The 22,240-nt window shown below is 34.8% G+C and overlaps 1 protein-coding gene across 8 annotated transcripts in view; it reads left to right on the top strand.

Moving 5' to 3' along the window:
- Nucleotides 1–22,240, top strand: part of Trpgamma (Transient receptor potential cation channel gamma) — a 663,689-nt gene that overhangs the window by 592,208 nt on the left and 49,241 nt on the right. For all 8 annotated transcript variants that reach the window (XM_069842256.1, XM_069842254.1, XM_069842252.1 and 5 more), the window contains 3 exons: nucleotides 4,512–4,746; nucleotides 18,182–18,340; nucleotides 20,681–20,820. In XM_069842256.1, the coding sequence (XP_069698357.1) occupies nucleotides 4,512–4,746; nucleotides 18,182–18,340; nucleotides 20,681–20,820 (534 nt within the window). The remainder of the gene's footprint in view (nucleotides 1–4,511; nucleotides 4,747–18,181; nucleotides 18,341–20,680; nucleotides 20,821–22,240) is intronic.

Raw genomic sequence — 22,240 nt, 5'->3', positions numbered from 1 at the left:
GATATAATACTTGTACAGTATGTGTGATTGTGTGGGTTGTTGAATGAATGTGAGAATGAATGTGTAACACAGTAAATAGATTGAGTAAATGGGCGGTGACTGGATGTGTCAGTGGGTAGTTGAACGAGTGGATTATAGAATGAATAATAATTGGATGAATGCACTGATGAATGGATAAATTGATAAATGGATAGAAAGACTGTTTGCGGATGTTCAGTTGGTAATATCTGAGACAGAAGATGGCTTGCAACGGGCTGTTTATTTTTTTTTAATATTTGCTACCAAGACAAAAGTGTTGAATCGTTATGAAACAATAAAAACAAAAATTTTAATAGACAACAGAATAATATAACAGGTCAACAATTTTAATCATCTGATATACAATGTGTCTTATAAAAATAATGTAAATATTGTAAAAAAAAAAAAAACTACTTATGCGGAATGATAAAGAGAACTATGTAGGAAATTATTATCCTGAAACTGTATAAGACAATGCCCGTTCCAGCACCGTTACATAGATCAGTGGGTATTAACAAAAATGCGGGAACAAATGGTAGAAGTGTCGGAAATGAGGTTCCTGAGTGGTGTACAAACAAGAAACGTAGAGAGGATATTAGAACAGAATTAAATATTTGTTTAAGCTCACAGATAAAATCATACAATTTAGAGAAGATTGGATGGAACACACAAACAGAATGAATCATAAACGAATTCCAAAACATATCCTTAACTACAAACCATCAGAAACATCGGAGAAACCTAGTAAAAGATGATTAGACCAGTTCTAATATCCAACAGGCTATTGTAAAACTTTATGGAATAGAAATTTATTTTGTTGCATTTGAAAAGCATCTTCCTATATTTCTATAAAAGTACCTCTAAAATTCAAACCTTCTGAGTCCTGAGACATTTTTTTGTTTCATTTTTAAAATTCAATATAATTCTACACTTCAAAAAAAGTCACCAAATCTTTTTTAAAATTAAAATATAGCTTTATCTATTACACAAATCGATGGAATATTACTTCTATCGATTGTGGAAGACGTATATACGCGCGTCTGTACTCCTTGTAAAACTTCTACAAAAATATTTATCCCATTGGATCATTAACCCATCGCTTCGTTACATTTATCTGATACTTCTTTTCGAACTTCAAAATATCCATTCAAATCTTCCTTCATGATTTTCCGAATATCATCTTACTGTTCCTGCATGGATAGCCCCTTAATGAGCGTTGTTCATTCACCAATTTCTACAATACATACGGGCCAGTGTTTCTACCGGTTGTTCAATACGTACATGTTAATATACATTTATTAAAAATAATGAAATTCGACATAATATGAAATAAAATATTGTACGTTAGAAGAATCGAAAGTGTTTTACCAATTCGTTTCGAAATTTCGAAAAAATCTCAACTCATCAGTAAAAACTTACTTTCAGTCCTTGTAACGGAAGTAGGCCTAACTATTACATTATCACTTCTCAGCCCAGAGAACTGATTTCTCTATCATCTCAACTTGTTCATAAGACACGAAAATATTATTGGTGTAATGTTAATTTGACAAGTAAGGCTTCTCCAAGACTTATTCCAATATTCAAACAGTGTTCTGGTGTGATAAGCGAACAATCTGGATAGTAATGGAAAACAATTAATGCATTAACACACCGCATCGATCCGGTGGCTGAGATGCCAGATCGAAGCTCGTGAAGCTCGTAGCTCGAACGTGACAAGTAAGCTCATAAGCTGATTGCGGTGCGGAGTAAGAAGGTTATCTATCTCGCCTCCTTCTCGAGCACTGGCTGTCAGACATTTGCCTCGAGCATTAGGTTTACTTGTGCATGACGTAAAACCTCCCTCGAGATGTTTAGTCTAAACTATGACATTTACACAGAATTGACAAACACTGTGTAAGTGTCTTATATGTTGCAGACATGTGAGAGAAATAAGTATATTACAATATACTTTCAATTTAATAAGTTCCTTAATTAATTAATTGTTGAATATGAAAATAATAGTAATGATGGGGATTACTGTTGGTTCCTTGAGAGGGAAAGTGGGCAGGAATACAAGAGAGAATCACATACTACCAAACATTTTTAAACAAAGTTGCAGTATGTCACCTCAAAATAAGGCCCAAATATTATTGCATCATATAAAACTACATTTGTGAATTAATCTTAACGTAGCATGAATATATCATTATATCTACTAGGTGTTCGTTTCAAAGTGTGTCATGACGTCACTGTTGTGAGTCAGCGAATTGAAGCGACTTTCAGTTTTATGTCAGAGAAGTTGCCTATTAATCAGGCGTTCAATCTGAACTTGAGAACGTGTACGATAAAACTTGAACGTCGTAGCAACAGATGGCGGCTTGTACGGTCTGTGTGCTACCATAACCTCTTTCGAACTGTGTTTTGCGCGGGCAAGGCGTACGCAGGGTATTTGTTATCATCGGTTGCGTACGGCAACATTCCACAACACAAATCAAATGCTCCGTGTCCATGTTGACCGTCGAAGTTAATGTCAACAAATACGTAAGTAATCGTCTTAACCCTCTCCACATATCCAGACAGTAAGAAAAAAAACTCACCTCAGTACGTGTTTCCAAACAGTTCACATTCCTGCCACTACTGGCGTTACCGTACGTATCGGTAAGTACTATTCAGAATGAACGCCGTACTTGCTAGGCAACTTCTCCGGCACGTAGGTAATACGCCTCTGCGGAAGTGTAGGAAGATTGAATTCTCTAGGCTCAACCATTAGCCACATGATGGCATACAGCGAGCCATGGCACACTTTGAACTGAACACGCAGTATATCATCATAATCACAAGAATTAATCTAACATAATATTTTATATGAAACCGCGTATGTGAAATTCTAAATCTGTATATATATTTTTAACCTGACGTCATGGGAGATTTCAATGACGATTTTTAAAATCGGCGCAGCTTTTTCGTTAAGAATCACCTATTTTTATGGCGGAGGTATGACAATTTGGGGGGGGGGAGTAGTGTTATTTAAAATGTGTATTTACAGAGAAATGTTTCGAAAATATTTATTTCTATGTTTAATAAAATTGCATGTACAAATTACTATGTCCTGGTTCGAAATTTTTGTTTTAGTTATAGTCTTTTATAAAAAAAAATATTTAATTACATAAAAATATGTTCCCTATACATTACATACATAAATACATACATTACATACATAGATACACACATTACATTACATAAATATGTGTATACTGCGTGTTCAGTTCAAAGTGTGTCAGGGCTCGCTGTATTACGTCATGTGACTAGCCGATAAGCCTAGAGAATTCAATCTTCCTACACTTCCGCAAAGGCGTATTACCTATGTGCCAGAGAAGTTGCCTAGCAAGTACGGCGTTCATTCTGAAGAGTACTTACCGATACGTACGGTAACGCCGGTAGTGGCAGGAATGTGAACTGTTTCGAAACACGTACAGAGGTGAGTTTCTTTCTTAGTGTCGGGATATGGGGGGAGGGTTAAGACGATTACTTACGTACAGTATTTGTTGACATTAACTTTGACAGTCAACATGGACACGGAGCATTTTAATTTGTGTTGTGGAATGTTGCCGTACGCAACCGATGATAACAAATATCCTGCGTACGACTTGCCCGCGCAAAACACAGTTCGAAAGAGGTTATGGTAGCACACAGACAGTACAGGCCGCCATCTGTTGCTACGACGTTCAAGTTATACCGTACACGTTCTCAAGTTCAGATTGAACGCCCTGATTAATAGGCAACTTCTCTGACATAAAAGCTGAAACTCGCTTCAATTCGCTGATTCACAACAGTGACGTCATGACACACTTTGGAATGAACAGCCAGTATATATAGGCCTATATGTAGCCTTTATACTGGGTGTTCATTTCAAAGTGTGTCATGACGTCACTGTTGTTGGGTCACCGATTTGAAGCGAGTTTCAGTTTATATGTTAGAGAAGTTGCCTATTATTTAAGGCGTTCTTCAATCTGAACTTGAGAACGTGTAGGGTATAACTTGAACGTCGTTGCAACAGATGGCGGTCTGTACGGTCTGTGTGCTACCATAACCTCTTCGAACTGTGTTTTGCGCCGGCAACTCGTACGAGGGTATTTCTTATCATCGGTTGCTTACGGTAACATTCCACAACACAAATCAAATCCTCCGAGTCCATGTTGACCGTCGAAGTTAATGTCAATAAATACGTAAGTAATCGTCTTAACCCTCTCCCCATATCCCGACAGTACGTATTTCCAAACAGTTCACATTCCTGCCACTACCGGCGTTACCGTACTTATAGGTACGTACTCTTCAGAATGAACGCCGTACTTGCTAGGCAACTTCTCTGCCTCTAAGGTTATACACCTCTGCGGAAGTGTAGGAAGATTGAATTCTCTAGGCTCATCGGCTAGCCACATGATGGCATACAGCGAGCCATGACACATTTTGAACTGAACACCCAGTATATACAGTATTATGATTTCTCATTGCAGTTCGTGGCGCACCCCAACGTGCAGCAGTTGCTGGCCTCCATCTGGTACGAAGGCTTGCCCGGCTTCCGACGCAAGAACATGGTGCTGCAGGCTCTGGAGATCGTGCGCATCGGCATCGGGTTCCCCGTGTTCTCCGCCATGTACATCGTGGCGCCGCACTCCAAGTTCGGCCAGACCCTGCGAAAGCCCTTCATCAAGTTCATCTGCCACTCCGCTTCCTACTTCACCTTCCTTTGTGAGTAGCGCATGAAACGTTGTTCCATTTAAACACATTAGCTATTTCCATTTGTATTCCACCTACTGTGATAAGTATACTTCCTTATTTACTTATGGCTTTTAAGGAACCCGGAGGTTCACTGCCGCCCTCATATAAGCCCGCCATTGGTCCCTATCCTGAGCAAGATTAATCCGCACCCTGCCATCAGATCTCACCTCCCTCAAATCAATTTTAATATTATCCTCCCATCTACGTTTCAGTTTCTCCAAAGATCTTTTTCCTTGTCCACACCTGTGGAGTAACGGTTAGCGCGTCTGGCCGTGAAACCAGGTGGCCCGGGTTCGAATCCCGGTCGGGGCAAGTTATCTGGTTGAGGTTTTCTCCGGGGTTTTCCCTCAATCCAATATGAGCAAATGCTGGGTAACTTTCGGTGTTGGACCCCGGACTCATTTCTCCGGCATTATCACCTTCATATCATTCAGACGCTAAATAACCTAGATGTTGATACAGCGTCGTAAAATAACCCAATAAAATAAAAATCTGTTTCCTTCTTACCTCCCAACTAACACTCTATATGCATTTCTGGATTCGCCCATGCGTGCTACATATCCTGCCCATCTCAAACGTCTGGATTTAATGTTCATAATTATGACAGGTGAAGAATACAATGCGTGCAGTTCTGCGTTATGTAACTTTCTCCATTCTTCTGTAACGTCATCCTTCTTAGTCTTAAATATTTTTCTAAGCACCTTATTCTCGAAGATCCTTAACCTCTGTCCCTCTCTCAAAGTGAGATAAGCGAATAGGGAAATATAACTAATGGACACTTCGCATCGGTACCTTTGATGTAGCCGGACTGATTTCAATGACCTTCAGGCCAGCTAGAGCGGAGATTCTGCTTTCTCCCTAGACTTAGCGCTGACATCATACCAGCTAGCAGTCGACATAGCGGAAATATAACACACATAATAAATACATCTAGGTACATTATGTACTGAAATAAAATAAATTGGATCAATAAAATAATAAATCCGTCATTAACTGTAATGTCTAGATTTTAGAGTTCCTTTATTATGAGAGTTGAGACGTTGACCCCAACAACAATTAAAATATGTAATGATTTGATAGCACTGAAAATGGAAAAACAAAACTCTTATGAGAAGTAAAACCATATACCTATATTATATACTAATATTAAACTAATTTTATAAATAATTTTATAATGTATTATATTATTTTATAATATAATTTATTATATCTAAAATATAAAAAAAATAGTATTACAACTAGTTCGTCACTGAGAAAGGAAAAGCTGTTAACTTGAATTTATTTATTTATTTTTTTTTCTAATTTGTTTTTGGTCGACCAGCAATACAGCTATACAGACCACTGTTAAATGAATTTATTTGAAGCAAAGCGTTACTGGATTATGCAATAAGGTAGGCGATGTTTGGATCCTGTGTCTCAACTCTATTCTCAATTATTATCTTAGCCTATGCTCGATTACACTAACCTCTAGCGCTTGAAAGTAGAACTAAACGCTGGCACACAGAGAAACAAAACACAGGAAAATTCGCTGTGTCCATTCTTTATAATCCCTATTCGCTGGTGAGAGTCCAAGTTTCACAACCATACAGAACAATCGGCAATATAACTGCTTTATAAATTGTAACTTTCACCTTTCTCGAGAGCTGACAAAAGCTTCTCAACCGAATAATAACAGGCATTTCCCATATTTTTTCTGCGTTTAATTTCCTCCCGTGTGTCATTCACATTTGTTGCTGTGATATTTGAATTTTTCTATCTCTTCATAAGATAAATTTCCAATTTTTATATTTCCATTTCGTACTACAGAGTGAGTCAGCCAGGGCTAGATCGGCGTCAGCGGAAGGTCGCATGCGTAGTAACTGCTGCGCCAGCGCAATGATGAGACCTCTTGCTCGCGTACGTTTCGTGTTTAGTTACGTAAACACGTTCACACAGTGAGGGAGCAGCTGTATACCGTACATTTAGAGTCCAGTAGTGTGTCCATTGTGAAATATAGCCTTTAACAACGAGTGTTTATTTACGACAACTTTGTGAAATACGAATCTTGGAAAACAGTTGTAACAAATTTCCGTCAGTCAGTCCCTGATTCGCCAGAGCCTTCTCAAGCAATGATTTGCAATTTAGTGAAGAAATTTCGTACAAATGAATCAGTATCGTAATATACAACGAAACAAAAAATAATTTTATGACCTCAACTGGTCTTTCTCTTGTGAACCTGGTCGCTCGTCCTCTGATCATGCGCATTGCCTCCTTTCTGAGACTTGTAAAGTATCTGTGCGATAAAACTTGTTTCTAAGACTGTACATAAATAAGAGTAAAGTCGGGAACACGCATTAATTCTTGTCTCTCAGTTCATTTAACTATCTTATTTTAATTTCATTTATAAATTGTATTTCATCTAACTTATATTAGCATTGAAGCTTAAAACGTGAAACAAATCAAGAGTTTTACGATTCTTTGGCGAGATGAGGTGAGGTAATGCACAGAATTAGCCAAAGATTACCTGACATGTTTTCTTGCGGTTGGATAAAACTCGGAAAAAAGCCCAACAAGGTAATCAGACCAAGCTGAAATCTAACTCGAGCCCAAACACAGATCCGGATCAGCAGGCTATCGCGTCTGTCAACTGAACTAATCTGGTGGCCCTACAAAAATATACAATACATAGGAACCAGATTAATTCAATTTACAAGCATAAACAATTCATGGGTTGTGCTATAGAAAAATATCGTACGACGCTTAGAAAGTAGATTATTTCAATAAACACGCATAAACAATTCATCAGTTGAGTTATTCAAAAGTATACAATAAATAGCAAGCAGATTAATTCAATTTACAAGCATAAACAATTCATCAGTTGAGGTATTCAAAAGTATACAATAAATAGCAAGCAGATTAATTCAATTTACAAGCATAAACAATTCATCAGTTGAGCTATACAAAAATATTCAGTACATAGCAAGCTGATCTACTTCAATTTACAAGCATAAACAATTCATCAGTTGAGGTATTCAAAAGTATACAATAAATAGCAAGCAGATTAATTCAATTTACAAGCATAAACAGTTCATCAGTTGAGCTATACAAAAATATTCAGTACATAGCAAGCTGATCTACTTCAATTTACAAGCATAAACAATTCATCAGTTGAGGTATTCAAAAGTATACAATAAATAGCAAGCAGATTAATTCAATTTACAAGCATAAACAATTCATCAGTTGAGCTATACAAAAATATTCAGTACATAGCAAGCTGATCTACTTCAATTTACAAGCATAAACAATTCAGCAGTTGAGGTATTCAAAAGTATACAATAAATAGCAAGCAGATTAATTCAATTTACAAGCATAAACAATTCATCACTTGAGCTATACAAAAATATTCAGTACATAGCAAGCAGATCTACTTCAATTTACAAGCATAAACAATTCATCAGTTGAGGTATTCAAAAGTATACAATAAATAGCAAGCAGATTAATTCAATTTACAAGCATAAACAGTTCATCAGTTGAGCTATACAAAAATATTCAGTACATAGCAAGCAGATTAATTCAATTTACAAGCATAAACAATTCTTCAGTTGAGGTATTCAGAAATGTACAATAAATAGCAAGAAAATTATTTCAATTTACGAGCATAAACAATTCATCAGTCGAGCTATAAAAGTATATAGTACACGGCAAACAAATTAATTCATTAAACAAGCATACACTATTCATCAGTTAGACTATATTAAAATATACAATACACAGCAAGCAGATTAATTCAATTTACAAGCATAAACAATTCATCAGTCGAGCTATAAAAATATACAGTACACGGCAAACAAATTAATTCAATAAACAAGCATACACTATTCATCAGTTAGGCCATATTAAAATATACAATACACAGCAAAGCAGATTAATTCAATTTAAAAGCATAAACAATTCATCAGTAGAGCTGTACAATATATTTTACAATGCATAGCAAGCAGATTAATTCGATTTAGAGTAGAGCTTCAGTATAGCTGTACAAAAATATGTAATAACACAAAGAATTCGTCAGTAGAACTATACAAAAATATTTTACAATGCATAGCAATCAGATTAATTCTACTTACAAGCATAAACAATTCTTCTGTAGAGCTGTTCAAAAATATAGCACAAACAGTAACTCGGTAGAACTATACAAAAATATTTTACAATGCATAGCAAGCAGATTAATTCGATTTACAAACGTAAAAAATTCTTTAGTAGAGATATACAGAACTATACAATACACAGCAAGCAGATTAATTCAATTTACAGGCATAAACAAATCATCAGTTAAGCTACACAAAAAATATGCAATATATAGCAAGCAGATTATTCAATTTAAGAGCATAAACAATTCATCAGTACAAAAATATATAATACATAACAAGCAGATTATTTCAATTTAAGAGTATAAACAATTCATCAGTACAAAAATATACAATACATAACAAGCAGATTATTTCAATTTAAGAGCATAAACAATTCATCAGTACAAAAATATACAATACATAACAAGCAGATTATTCAATGTAAGAGCATAAACAATTCATCAGTACAAAAATATACAATACATAACAAGCAGATTATTTCAATTTAAGAGTATAAACAATTCATCAGTACAAAAATATACAATACATAACAAGCAGATTATTTCAATTTAAGAGTATAAACAATTCATCAGTACAAAAATATACAATACATAACAAGCAGATTATTTCAATTTAAGAGCATAAACAATTCATCAGTACAAAAATATACAATACATAACAAGCAGATTATTTCAATTTAAGAGTATAAACAATTCATCAGTACAAAAATATACAATACATAACAAGCAGATTATTTCAATTTAAGAGTATAAACAATTCATCAGTACAAAAATATACAATACATAACAAGCAGATTATTTCAATTTAAGAGCATAAACAATTCATCAGTACAAAAATATACAATACATAACAAGCAGATTATTTCAATTTAAGAGTATAAACAATTCATCAGTACAAAAATATACAATACATAACAAGCAGATTATTTCAATTTAAGAGTATAAACAATTCATCAGTACAAAAATATACAATACATAACAAGCAGATTATTTCAATTTAAGAGCATAAACAATTCATCAGTACAAAAATATACAATACATAACAAGCAGATTATTTCAATTTAAGAGTATAAACAATTCATCAGTACAAAAATATACAATACATAACAAGCAGATTATTTCAATTTAAGAGTATAAACAATTCATCAGTACAAAAATATACAATACATAACAAGCAGATTATTTCAATTTAAGAGCATAAACAATTCATCAGTACAAAAATATACAATACATAACAAGCAGATTATTTCAATTTAAGAGCATAAACAATTCATCAGTACAAAAATATACAATACATAACAAGCAGATTATTTCAATTTAAGAGTATAAACAATTCATCAGTACAAAAATATACAATACATAACAAGCAGATTATTTCAATTTAAGAGCATAAACAATTCATCAGTACAAAAATATACAATACATAACAAGCAGATTATTCAATTTAAGAGCATAAACAATTCATCAGTACAAAAATATACAATACATAACAAGCAGATTATTCAATGTAAGAGCATAAACAATTCATCATTACAAAAATATAGAATACATAACAAGCAGATTATTTCAATTTAAGAGTATAAACAATTCATCAGTACAAAAATATACAATACATAACAAGCAGATTGTTTCAATTTAAGAGCATAAACAATTCATCAGTACAAAAATATACAATACATAACAAGCAGATTATTCAATTTAAGAGCATAAACAATTCATCAGTACAAAAATATAGAATACATAACAAGCAGATTATTCAATTTAAGAGCATAAACAATTCATCAGTACAAAAATATACAATACATAACAAGCAGATTATTTCAATTTAAGAGCATAAACAATTCATCAGTACAAAAATATGCAATACATAGCAAGGAGATTATTCAATTTTAGAGCATAAACAAATAATCAGTACAAAAATATACAATACATAACAAGCAGATTATTTCAATTTAAGAGCATAAACAATTCATCAGTACAAAAATATACAATACATAACAAGCAGATTATTTCAATTTAAGAGCATAAGCAATTCATCAGTACAAAATATACAATACATAACGAGCATATTATTCAATTTAAGAGCATAAACAATTCATCAGTACAAAAATATACAATACATAACAAGCAGATTATTTCAATTTAAGAGCATAAACAATTCATCAGTACAAAAATATAGAATACATAACAAGCAGATTAATTCAATTTACAAGCTTAACGCTATTCACGTACGTTAGCTATATCGTCTGCTACACATAAGAGATTAATTTATAGAATAAAATGAAATTTTAAGTATTTGTAGTAATATGCTGTTTCGGGGCTTGAACTTTTCAAACTTAAATCCACTGAAAAATATTAAACGTTTTTTGGCCGCTTATTACTGGTTCTGTCTTGAAGAAGAGAAACGCATCATATTTATTTTGAGAGAAATTTCTACAAAAGTTTCCAACAGTCAAATTTATTCATGGCTGACATTTCTATCCACTTTTCACACCGAGAAAAAAAGAATTATTTCCCGAGTTGTAATGAAACACAAAGCACATCTGCCGTCACCTCTTTAAATAACAATATTACATTCATTCCTTTGTTTAGCCGAGGGATAAAATGGGATACACGGTCCTGACAACACCGAGCTTTGCCTCCGAGTTTCGGTCGGATCAGTACGTACATCTAAATCCCATCTCTGTGTTGGATCCCATTTCTGTAGTTTTGAAAGCTCTTTTTTTTTCTTCTTTTTAAGATCGATAAAACTCCGAAGTGAAATTGCGACTGCTTCATTCCCCAAGAGAGAATGAGATAGATGTAGAGAAGAGAGTCAGATAGAGAGACAGAGAGATGGCCAGATTGACGGGGATAGACAGAGAGGAATGTACAAAGTTAGTAAGAGAGGGCAGTGCTATTTCTCTGTTAGAGCGCACATTCTTTGTCAGCACTTTGAAATATTGGAATGTCTACCTTCCCTTTACTTTGAAGTTAGCGGTGTCCCGGCATGCGAAGCTTTGTCAGTAATCGCGCCGGGAATCTCATTCTAATATCAATAATTTACATAGCCGCTTCCTGTGATCACTGAGCGGTGTTATGATTCATCACACTGGTAAACAAACTAATGGACTTCAATTGAGAGCTTCAGAGAGCAACAAGGTCATTTGTCACACTGCTAATAAGTGGCTTTCTATGGGGCTGTGTACAAGAACGGGGAAGGACTTGTAGAGAAACAGAGCCATTAGTTAGACTTCCAGCCTGTCACGCAGGCGGCCCGGGTTCGAAATGAAAAACCCATAGTGATACTTGTGGCGGACAAGATCGCAGTTCGGTTTTTTCTCGGCGTTCTCAAGTTTTTTTGTGCGAGATCGTGCGTATTTGCTTGGTTTCCACACAAAACCAACCCGCGGTAAGTCTAAAATTCCACATTCAGTATTCCCAACCTAACACACATAACAATTTCCCTCTTCTTACCGCTTAAGTGACATATTCATTTTACTGCTTTAGGCTTTTAACATATTATTTTCAGAGACGTTCAATATAGTAATAATTATAAATTGGAAACTTACCACTGCAATTTCACCTAAATTGCACTGTTAATTATAGTTTTTAAATATTTGCAAAAATTAAGTAAACTCTACAACTCCACTAAAGTTACTGCATTTCTTAATGCATGTAACATTAAGGAAGCCGTTTGTTTTAAGTTCGCATTTATAGACTGGGGAAAAAAAAGACAGACGTATATCACGGCCTGCTGGAGTATAGTAAACACAGAAAACATTTTAAAGCAACAATGTTGAAGATAGATATTTTTGTTTTCCAAAATTGCCGTCATTGAACAGAAACCAAGATGGAGATTTCATTGCAACTAATTAGAAATTCCTCTTTCAGGTATGTAATAAACGATCTTCGCACAAAATAATGTACGATACACGAGCGGTATGTTTTCTTTCAATTTTCGGAAATTAAAAAAGCTCAACTACGTTTCGCTTTTTCAAACTTTTCCTCGAACATGAAAACTTCAACATACCGCTCTTGTAACGCATATTACCATTCAACCATATTAGGCATCTACATCATTCCGTCACCATTTCTTCGTTTCATCATCATTCTGTAGCATAGATGGGCATCGTGCCTCACTTGAGAATTTGTGCCTCACTGACCTTCACAGAGCTTATCGCTCTGAGTGACATCATCTTCACAGTCCCCGTTCCTCACTCACGTAGCTCCTAGGCGTGGGCAGGTTCTATATCAGTTTCATAAGCAATATCAGTGGTGGCATAATGGCATTATCAAAGCAGTATGTACGCGTTAGAAAACGATTATTTCATGAGAAATGGGAGGAACAGTTTTTTTGCTGTTTAGAAGGGGAGAACATACGATGTATGTTATGCTCGAAAATCCTATTAGGCATTAATACATTTAATATACCACGACATTACTCCTTATATCATAAAGAACATGCTGAATTAGAAGGTAAGACAAATTAAATGTTATTTTTCGTACTATTCCGAAGAAAATTTATGATCTTAACATTTGCATAGTATACTGAATACGACATTATACCTTAAACACGCTGCATTAAAAGGTACGAGGAATTAAATGTTGTTTGTACATATTATTATTTCCAAAAGAAAATTATAAAAAAATATATCAAATATGCCTAGGAAACGAAATATGATTTTCTGAAATTATTTTAGGTCGAGAACGTGCAAATCTATTAAGTAATCTTGAGAAACGCGAGAATATTCGAGAAAATAAAAATAGACAACGTGATGGAATATTATTGGCCAGTTACGCAATTTCTCGCCTGTGATTTAAATCAATTCAATGATGGAGAAATAGTAAAGAGGTTTATGATTAAAGCTGCCGAATTAATTTGCCAAATTGGATAAAAGTTTTCGAGTCTCTCACGTTAACCAAGCGCTTTCCTAATAATTCGCCACTGACCGCCTTAGCGATTACGATAAGGTGACGCAGGTCACAGCAGTTTATATTTCCCATCCTACTCTGCAGTCTCCTCTCCTAGTAAACTAACTATTTCCAATTGAGTGCCTCACGTAACCGAAAATTGTGCCCATGTATGTTCTATAGCATTCCCCAATCGCCGGCTTGCGACGCACGGAGGAGGCTGGCCTAGGGACGAGGGGGTGGGGGGTTGCCTGCTCGAAATCTGGGTACGCAGCGAGCCTTAGTGAAGTCAGCAGCCAGTGTGGGTTTGGAAATGCGCTTAGCTTGAGGGTTAGTGCAATAGATCGTAACAGTTCTATCACATGCGTGTATTACGAGTGCCGAAAATATTGGTCACTTTATCTAATACATCATACATGGGCACAATTTTCGGTTACGTCAGGCGCTCGATTGGAAATAGTTAGTTTACTAGGAGAGGAGACTGCAGAGTAGGATGGGAAATATAAACTGCTGTGACCTGCGTCACCTTATCGTAATCGCTAAGGCAGTCAGTGGCGAATTATTAGGAAAGCGCTTGGTTAACGTGAGAGACTCGAAAACTTTTATTCAATTTGGCAAATTAATTCGGCAGCTTTAATCATAAACGTCTTTACTATTTCTCCATCATTGAATTGATTTAAATCACAGGCGAGAAATTAAAAGACATTAAAAACTACTGTTTAGAGGTATGTATTTTGAGTTTAAAGTGTAAACCTTACAATAGAATGCATGTACTTATTTCCTCTTCTATTTAGTAAGTAATTGTAATTCTATACTTGCATTTCTTTACACACCAGATTTCATATTATGCAATACACTTATTTCCTTTGTTGTTACCGGTGTCCGTTTGTTCATCTATTTACAGTATTTATTTATTTGAATATACAATTTCTTGAACATTATTTTACCCGTAAGTACATTAGGGTTATAGTTATAGCCTGAATTTATATTATAAAAATGAGAATTCATTTGACGTGGGTAATCCAGTCTTGCTACTTATATCTACTACAATAATTTGAATTATTTACAAGTTCTTAAAAATATGTTATGAAGATAAGTGTAATAAAGTATACAATCAATTGTAGGCCTATATTAAACAAATACATTTTTTAAATTACACATGCTAAATTGCCTTCAATTGTTACTCTGTGCACTGAGAAAATGTCAGAATTCTGTCTAGCCTGCAAAACATCAGGGGCAACCGGTTGAAATTCGAATGTTCGGTCGGATGCTCTAACTTGACCGGTCGAATGAAAACCGGTTGTAAGCCCTATTCTACAACTCTTTACTTTAAACGTCAGTGTACTAAAAATGCATCTTTCTCGATTAGGTTTGAATCAGAGATCTCGAAGCTAACGACAAATATCGTAATATAGCAAATGCAGGAGTACCAATTGCATATTATGGAAAGGTCGTAATTTTCGTTCAAAAGCTGCGAACATTTCACTGAGAATAATCAGTACTTGAGGGTGAAGGTTCATGAACCCGGGCCGTTGATTTACGAGTGATGTGTTATGAGAGACCGCGCCGCCGCTCCACGTAGCGCATACATAATTCATACCTATGAATTTTTCATGTCTCTGCGTGGGATTTGAAATTAAACGGTTTCAAAAAAGTGGAGAACTCGGGCCTCACAGCGGCGTCGCTGATTGATGGCGTGTAGTACAAAGGATAATAAACACATCTAGCGGAGAATTACCCGGCCGACGACGTCCCCTTGTACCTGCTGCTCGCAGCTAACGGCCCAAGTCCAAGTAATGTACCTCGGCCAGGGTTGCCAGATTGTGATAAGTACTAGCATGCAATCTCAGTCTGCCTTTCTCGCTCTCTCTGTTCGTTTGTATGCAGCATCTCTTCTCAAATTATTTTACTTATATTCAGTATCGGTAAGTCATGTCATTACTGTTTGATGCACTTATAGGCGAATACAATAATTTTAATTAAAATAATGAGATTTTATAATAGTACATTATGCAACGAGCCTATAATGGTAGTAATTAAGACGCGAGTATGTTTATGAAACGAACGCAAGCGAGTTTCATAATTTTCATACGAGCGTCTTAATTACCATTATAGTCAAGTTTCATACGACTTTTTATGCTCGACCATATTTCTAACTTGAAATTATTCATAAGTATTCATGTTATTCTTATCTGACTGAGGAGCGGAACTGACCTTGTGCAATACCTCGTAAATTGTGAGATGTGTGCAGACGCAAAAGTATTGATTTTTTTCGAGAAACAAATGTCGACATTGACTTTGACATTGAAAAACGAGATGACAAATTAAATTTATTTGAATATTGTTTACAATTAACGCTAATTATTATACTAACAGAACTGACTTTATTTCAAATATAGGTGATTTATTGATTTATTGTTGTCTTTCGATTGCATATCCGAGAATAATCGATACATGCGCTTTCATATTGCTACAATGGTATTTTCTGATTGGTGGAACACCTGAACTTTAATGAATAGGTGTACTTTAATGAGGTCCATTAAAGGGCTGCTACCAGATATATAATTACTACATTTCGGCATGGTCGAGCATAAAAAAAAATATTTTTACGAAAACATTAATGATGACTTATTATACGTTATATGATTTTCGTAACAGTTTAATTCCTTTATAATGTAGTGAATGGCATTACATTTTAGAGTTTATTTTTACAACTATTATTCAAAAGGCATACATAAACGACATTATTCAGGCTAATTATTTTTATTGTATAAAAAGGAGGATACTATTAACATTACTCATTTGTCTGGGGTACCCAGGCGTAACGAACCCAACAGAATAAGCGACCTTCTTGGTCTTATCCTGATGATGAAACCTCAAAATTTTTTAACTCTAAAAAATAAAATAATCTTTCAGTTTTCTATATATGTGCTTATTTTGGCCCTATGACAATTTAAAGCCTCCTCAGGATGAATTTAAAGAAAACAACGCGTGCTTGGAGCTGCACCCCTTTAAACTGACACTCCAACTGTCATTCTGACAGACTTTCTTCATTCTAACTAATTTTACTTTTCATTCAGTTTATATTTCACTGTTTGTGAACTTTGTGACCTGGTAGAGTGTAAGAGAAGGCCCTACGGCCTTAACTCTGCCAGTGTAAATGAATGAATGAATGAATGAATGAATGAATGAATGAATGAATGAATGAATGAATGAATGAATGAATGAATGAATTAAATAAGTAAATTAATTAAATTAAATAAATTAAATTAAATTAATAGAATAAAATAAATGAAATAAGTAAATTAAATAAATTAATTAAATTAAATTAATTAAATATAAAAATAATAATTTTGTAATATTTCGCGCTGTTACGTAGGAAAAAAAAAGTTTGTGTGGTAGACCTGTATAGGAAGGAACGATATCGATAATATATATAGCATACATGTTGTACTTTTGTAACATTCAAAATGCTCTAATGAATGCAGTTTTCCTCCAATCTCAGTGAAATTTTGCACAGAAGTCTACAAAAGCGTGTGAAGTAAACCGACACATGTCTTTTATTCTGCTATTCAAAGTATTAAAATTACCATGTTTGAGAATGTGATGAGTTTTAAAAAATTGAAAAATTAACAACTATAAGAGTAAATATTTTTTTCTTAAAAAGCAATTGGAAAAATACGACAAGCAAATGTCATATTTTACATGCATCTATCAGAAATAAAATAGATATAAATTTAAAGAAAAATTATGTAAACTGTTAAAATTGGGGCAATTATAATTCACTATTAAATAAAACAACAAAATTTAATTTTAAGTAAACTAACTGGAATAGCAAAATGAAAATCTGTATATTGCATGTCCACATTGTAAGACATATGTGTTAAAAGTTTCAGATTAATTGGTGAAAAAATGTAGAAGTTAGAAATTTCACATATGCATAGCCTTAATTTAATTGCCCGGCATCGGTAATTTAGAAATACATCAAATTTGAGACAGGGAGTATGTATCAATGTAACGATAAATTTCCGTGAGAAACAGCTTAAAAACTGTAGTTTCTGAACTACATCAGAGAAGTATTGTACAAGCTGTTACTCTTGTTACAATGATTTACCGAAGTACACAAGATACTTCCGTGCAGGAATTCTGCTTTACCATATGGTGAAGAATGGGTAGAACGGAGAAAAATTCTGTCTGGCTCCGGGATATGAATCCGAGTTTTCAGCTCTAAGTGCTGACACTTTATCCACTAACCCACATCGGATTCAAATTCTGAAAGCCCGGGTTCGAATCCCGGTGGCGGAGAGAATTTTTTTCCGTTCTACAATTCTTCATCATTTGTTATTCTTGTGTCAAGTTCCTGAATCCGACGTTTCCTGCTTGCAGTCCTGCTGATCCTGGCGTCGCAGAGGATCGAGTCTGTGATCGGCGAGTGGTTCGGCGGTGAGGACACTCGCCACAACCCCCCGGGACCCATCGACGTCAGCACCAAAAGGGGCGCTCCTCCCTCTATAGTGGAGTGTTTCATTCTCGCCTGGGTTTGCGGTAAGTATGACTATTATCATGCATTCTGTAAAACAAAAATTAGTTGGAAGGAATACTTGTTCTACTTCGTTGACTTGCTACACCTACCGCATAATAACAAAACTTCTGAGCTTCCTCTTTGCCGACAAGAAACTTTTCCGACTTCTTCTAAAACTTATACTCTAGACTAGTCTTTAAAGTGCAAACCAAACGCCTTTCAACTTTCAGCGGTTATGCAAAGGAAGACTTGAAAGGAATAGTTAATATCTCTATACATATTAACTTATATAAAGCTATTCAAGAAACGCAGTACCTATCAACTACATCAGTACATTGTACTGTAGCTGTATTTACGTTCACCGTGATTTTACCTGTATACTGGGTGATTCACGAGGAGTTACCGAAGAATTTTGAGCAGTGTCATGAACATGGGTCCTATTCTCAATATTTTTAGAGTTACAATAATTAGAAGTTATTTTTAAAATACCTTTTATACCTGGCGCCAGCGTTTTTGGCGTGTCTGCTAGATATATAGTGCCCAGTTTGTGAGCATGTTGCTAATGCAGCTGAGAATGGTACCACTTCCTATACACGACACATCAGCCATTTGCCAAACACAGTTGTCAGACTGACTGCGGCAAATGTAAAACGCACTTAACGTTCCCATTACTTATTTCACACGCCAAAAACGGTGACGTGGACTATAACTTTCGTTTTAAAGATAAAAGAATATTACAAATAGAGAATAAACTATTCAGAAATACCCTTTCTTTAATTGGTTAGAATTCTGAAGCTAAAAATTTGTTGTGAATTCCATAGTTATTTCGTACAGAATTTCTTTCGATTTTTAACTAGAAAATTACATTTTTTTCTTACGCACTTATCAAAGCAATTGTTTAAAATCACGCCTCTCTTGTAAACTCTTCAAGACAGTACCACAGTCTACTATATACAGTCACGAAGCTTGAGTTTTAAGGGTGCTAGAAACAATAGACTGTGACGGTACTATTTTGCATTGCCTGTAATGAGGCGATATTAGCGATCCTAGTGGTGAGCAACTATCTAATGTTTGCATATTTACTACGTATTGAGCTTCGCGACTGTATAGCCTATACTAGAGTGTGAGAGTACATTAAAATTCAAAATTGAACTGTTAAGAATCAAATTGTTAGAAATCGTGTGATTTGTAACAATTGTTGTGATAAGTGCATAAAAGTAATATAATTTTAGTTAAAAATTGAAAAAAGTATGTACAAAGCAACTAAGGAATTAACAGCACATTTTTAGCTTTAGAATACTAGCCAATTAGAGAAATTACACTTCTGAATAGTTCATTCTGTATTTGTAATATTCTTTCACTCTTAAAACTAAAGAAAAAAGATATTTTACAACAACTTCAAATGAGTCTAACGCTCAAAAATATTTGAAATAGGATCCATGTTCATATGACATTTTTTGCTCAAAAAGTCCGGAAACAAGCTCCTTAAGTGGCGGTAATTCCTCGTGAAACACCCTGTATATATACAATACATATACACATACACACGCGTTGTCTAGGTAACTCTCTGTTCATCTGTTTATATACCTATCTAATCCACAAACAAATAACGCCATAATTTTACGATTTGATTTTTAAAATAATTTTGAATAATAGGAAGTTCATAAGAACATTGGGCAATTCCGAACAGTTAAAGTACATTTACCCGTTTATTTAGCATCACTGTGAAACACACATCACTATAAGATTTCTTTATAACCTTGTTTGAACGTTTTCTCCTTTGTCACCTGAATTCAGTTAATAACACTTATTCTGTTAAGCATAAAGGGCGTCATGAAGAATTTTCTCGGTCAACGATTCTCAAGGACCTGACAAAGAATGGCCTGCAGCATGTGTTCGAGGACTGGAAGAAACGCTATAACAAGTGCATTCAAGTATAAGGAGACTACTTTGAAAAAGATTATGTAAACATTGAAGAAACTAATAAATTTATGCGAAAAAATAAACAGTCTGTCTTTCTTGATCTGCTCTCTATTTAGTTAATTTTAGGCGCCGATTTACTTGTCTATTTTAGAATTGTATGTATTATTCCTCATTCTAGTGATCATATGTAATGAATAGAGGGTGGATCTGTGTACGATTATAAAACGAAACGGATTAGACGTGACGCGATTAGTAGCAACACAGTCCATGCATACGACGGAGCAGTAGCAACACAGTCCATGCATACTCAACTTCAGCGACAACGCACACAGATCCGCCCTCTAGACTAATGAATAATCAAAGTGCAATATCCTATCTATTTACAACAGCAACCAAACCGCTTAGTTTACGTATAATAATTTGATTTTGAATGTCCGCAGGACTAATCTGGAGCGAGGTAAAACAGTTGTGGGACGTCGGACTGGAGGAATACGCCAACGACATGTGGAACGTCATCGACTTCGTCACGAATTCTCTGTACGTGGCAACCGTGGCACTCAGAGTTGTCGCGTATTATCAGGTAAAAAGCACACACTTTCCAGCATTTGTAATAGTCTCTTCAACACTGCATAGGCACTCTTGGCACATAAAACGTTCTCCATGTTGCTCATCTAGCAGATGCTTTTGAGCTGCAAGGAAACCTTTCTGGTATTTCCAAACTTTAAAAATTATTCTCCTTGGCACATTCATTGGTTTCCAAGGAAAATCTGAAATTAATTAAGACACTACTGCAGTCTTCAATTGTTATTAAAGGTGGGGGATGCTTCTTAGTTGCCTCTTTTATGAAAATCTGAATTAATTCTCTTCTGTGTGAGATTTTGTCAGCTTTCTGGAAAGAACGATCGTCAGGATTTTATTTTAAATATTTTCCGTCCAACAAAAACGTTGATGTAAAACCCTACCCACTTTTGTACGCAATTCTTTTGTCGACATTGTCGCCCATGAGCTCGCACATGTAGTTGGTAATTATTACGCCATTTTCGACTACACGGTCGGTTCCACTCCGGCTGTCTCGTCTGCATTAATAAACTTTTCCGAAATACTTCAATCAGTGCTTGCAGAAAAATTCTGGACACAATCCTCTTTGTAAGATAGCAAAATTATTACGTGGTGAAGCAGCAGATTTAGAAGAGCAGTTGATAAAAAAATATATATATGAATCTTATTCCATCTGCATTTCACTTCTTGTGATACGGAGAGGTCATTCTCTATGTACAAAAATCTATTTTCTGATAGACGTAGAAGCTTCACTATGGAAAACATGAAGATGACATTCATCACTTTCTGCAATTCACAGATTTTATATAGGCGGAAATTAGAAATGTTACACTTAAGTAATGTAGTGAAAATCAAGTAAGTTGTTTAACTATGTTCGATTGCATTGTACGAGGTTTTCAGAACTTTCAACAAATTGTGCATTTATTGTTTTAAAACAGCCATCTTTTTACCCCATTTTAAAGTAATCGTAATATGCGTTACAAGAGCGGTATGTTGAAGTTTTCATGTTCGAGGAAAAGTTTGAAAAAGCGAAACGTAGTTGAGCTTTTTTAATTTCCGAGAATTGAAAGAAAACATACCGCTCGTGTATCATACATTATTTTGTGCGAAGATCGTTTATTACATACCTGAAAGAGGAATTTCTAATTAGTTGCAATGAAATCTCCATCTTGATTTCTGTTCAATGACTGCAAATTTGCAAAAAAATATATATCTGTCTTCAACATTGTTGCTTTAAAATATTTTCTGTGTTTACTATACTCCAGCAGGCCGTGATATACGTCTGTCTTTTTTTTCCCCAGTCTATGATGAGTCTGGAATCTTGTTGATTTTTTCACGGCTTCCTTAATGTTACTTGCATCACGAATGCAGTAACTTTAGTGGAGTTGTAGAGTTTACTTAATTTTTGCAAATATTTAAAAACTATAATTAACAGTGCAATT

This window comes from Periplaneta americana, chromosome 12 (assembly GCF_040183065.1).
Source record: "Periplaneta americana isolate PAMFEO1 chromosome 12, P.americana_PAMFEO1_priV1, whole genome shotgun sequence".
Classification (NCBI taxonomy): domain Eukaryota; kingdom Metazoa; phylum Arthropoda; class Insecta; order Blattodea; family Blattidae; genus Periplaneta; species Periplaneta americana.
This window is presented reverse-complemented; position numbering and strand designations above follow the sequence as displayed.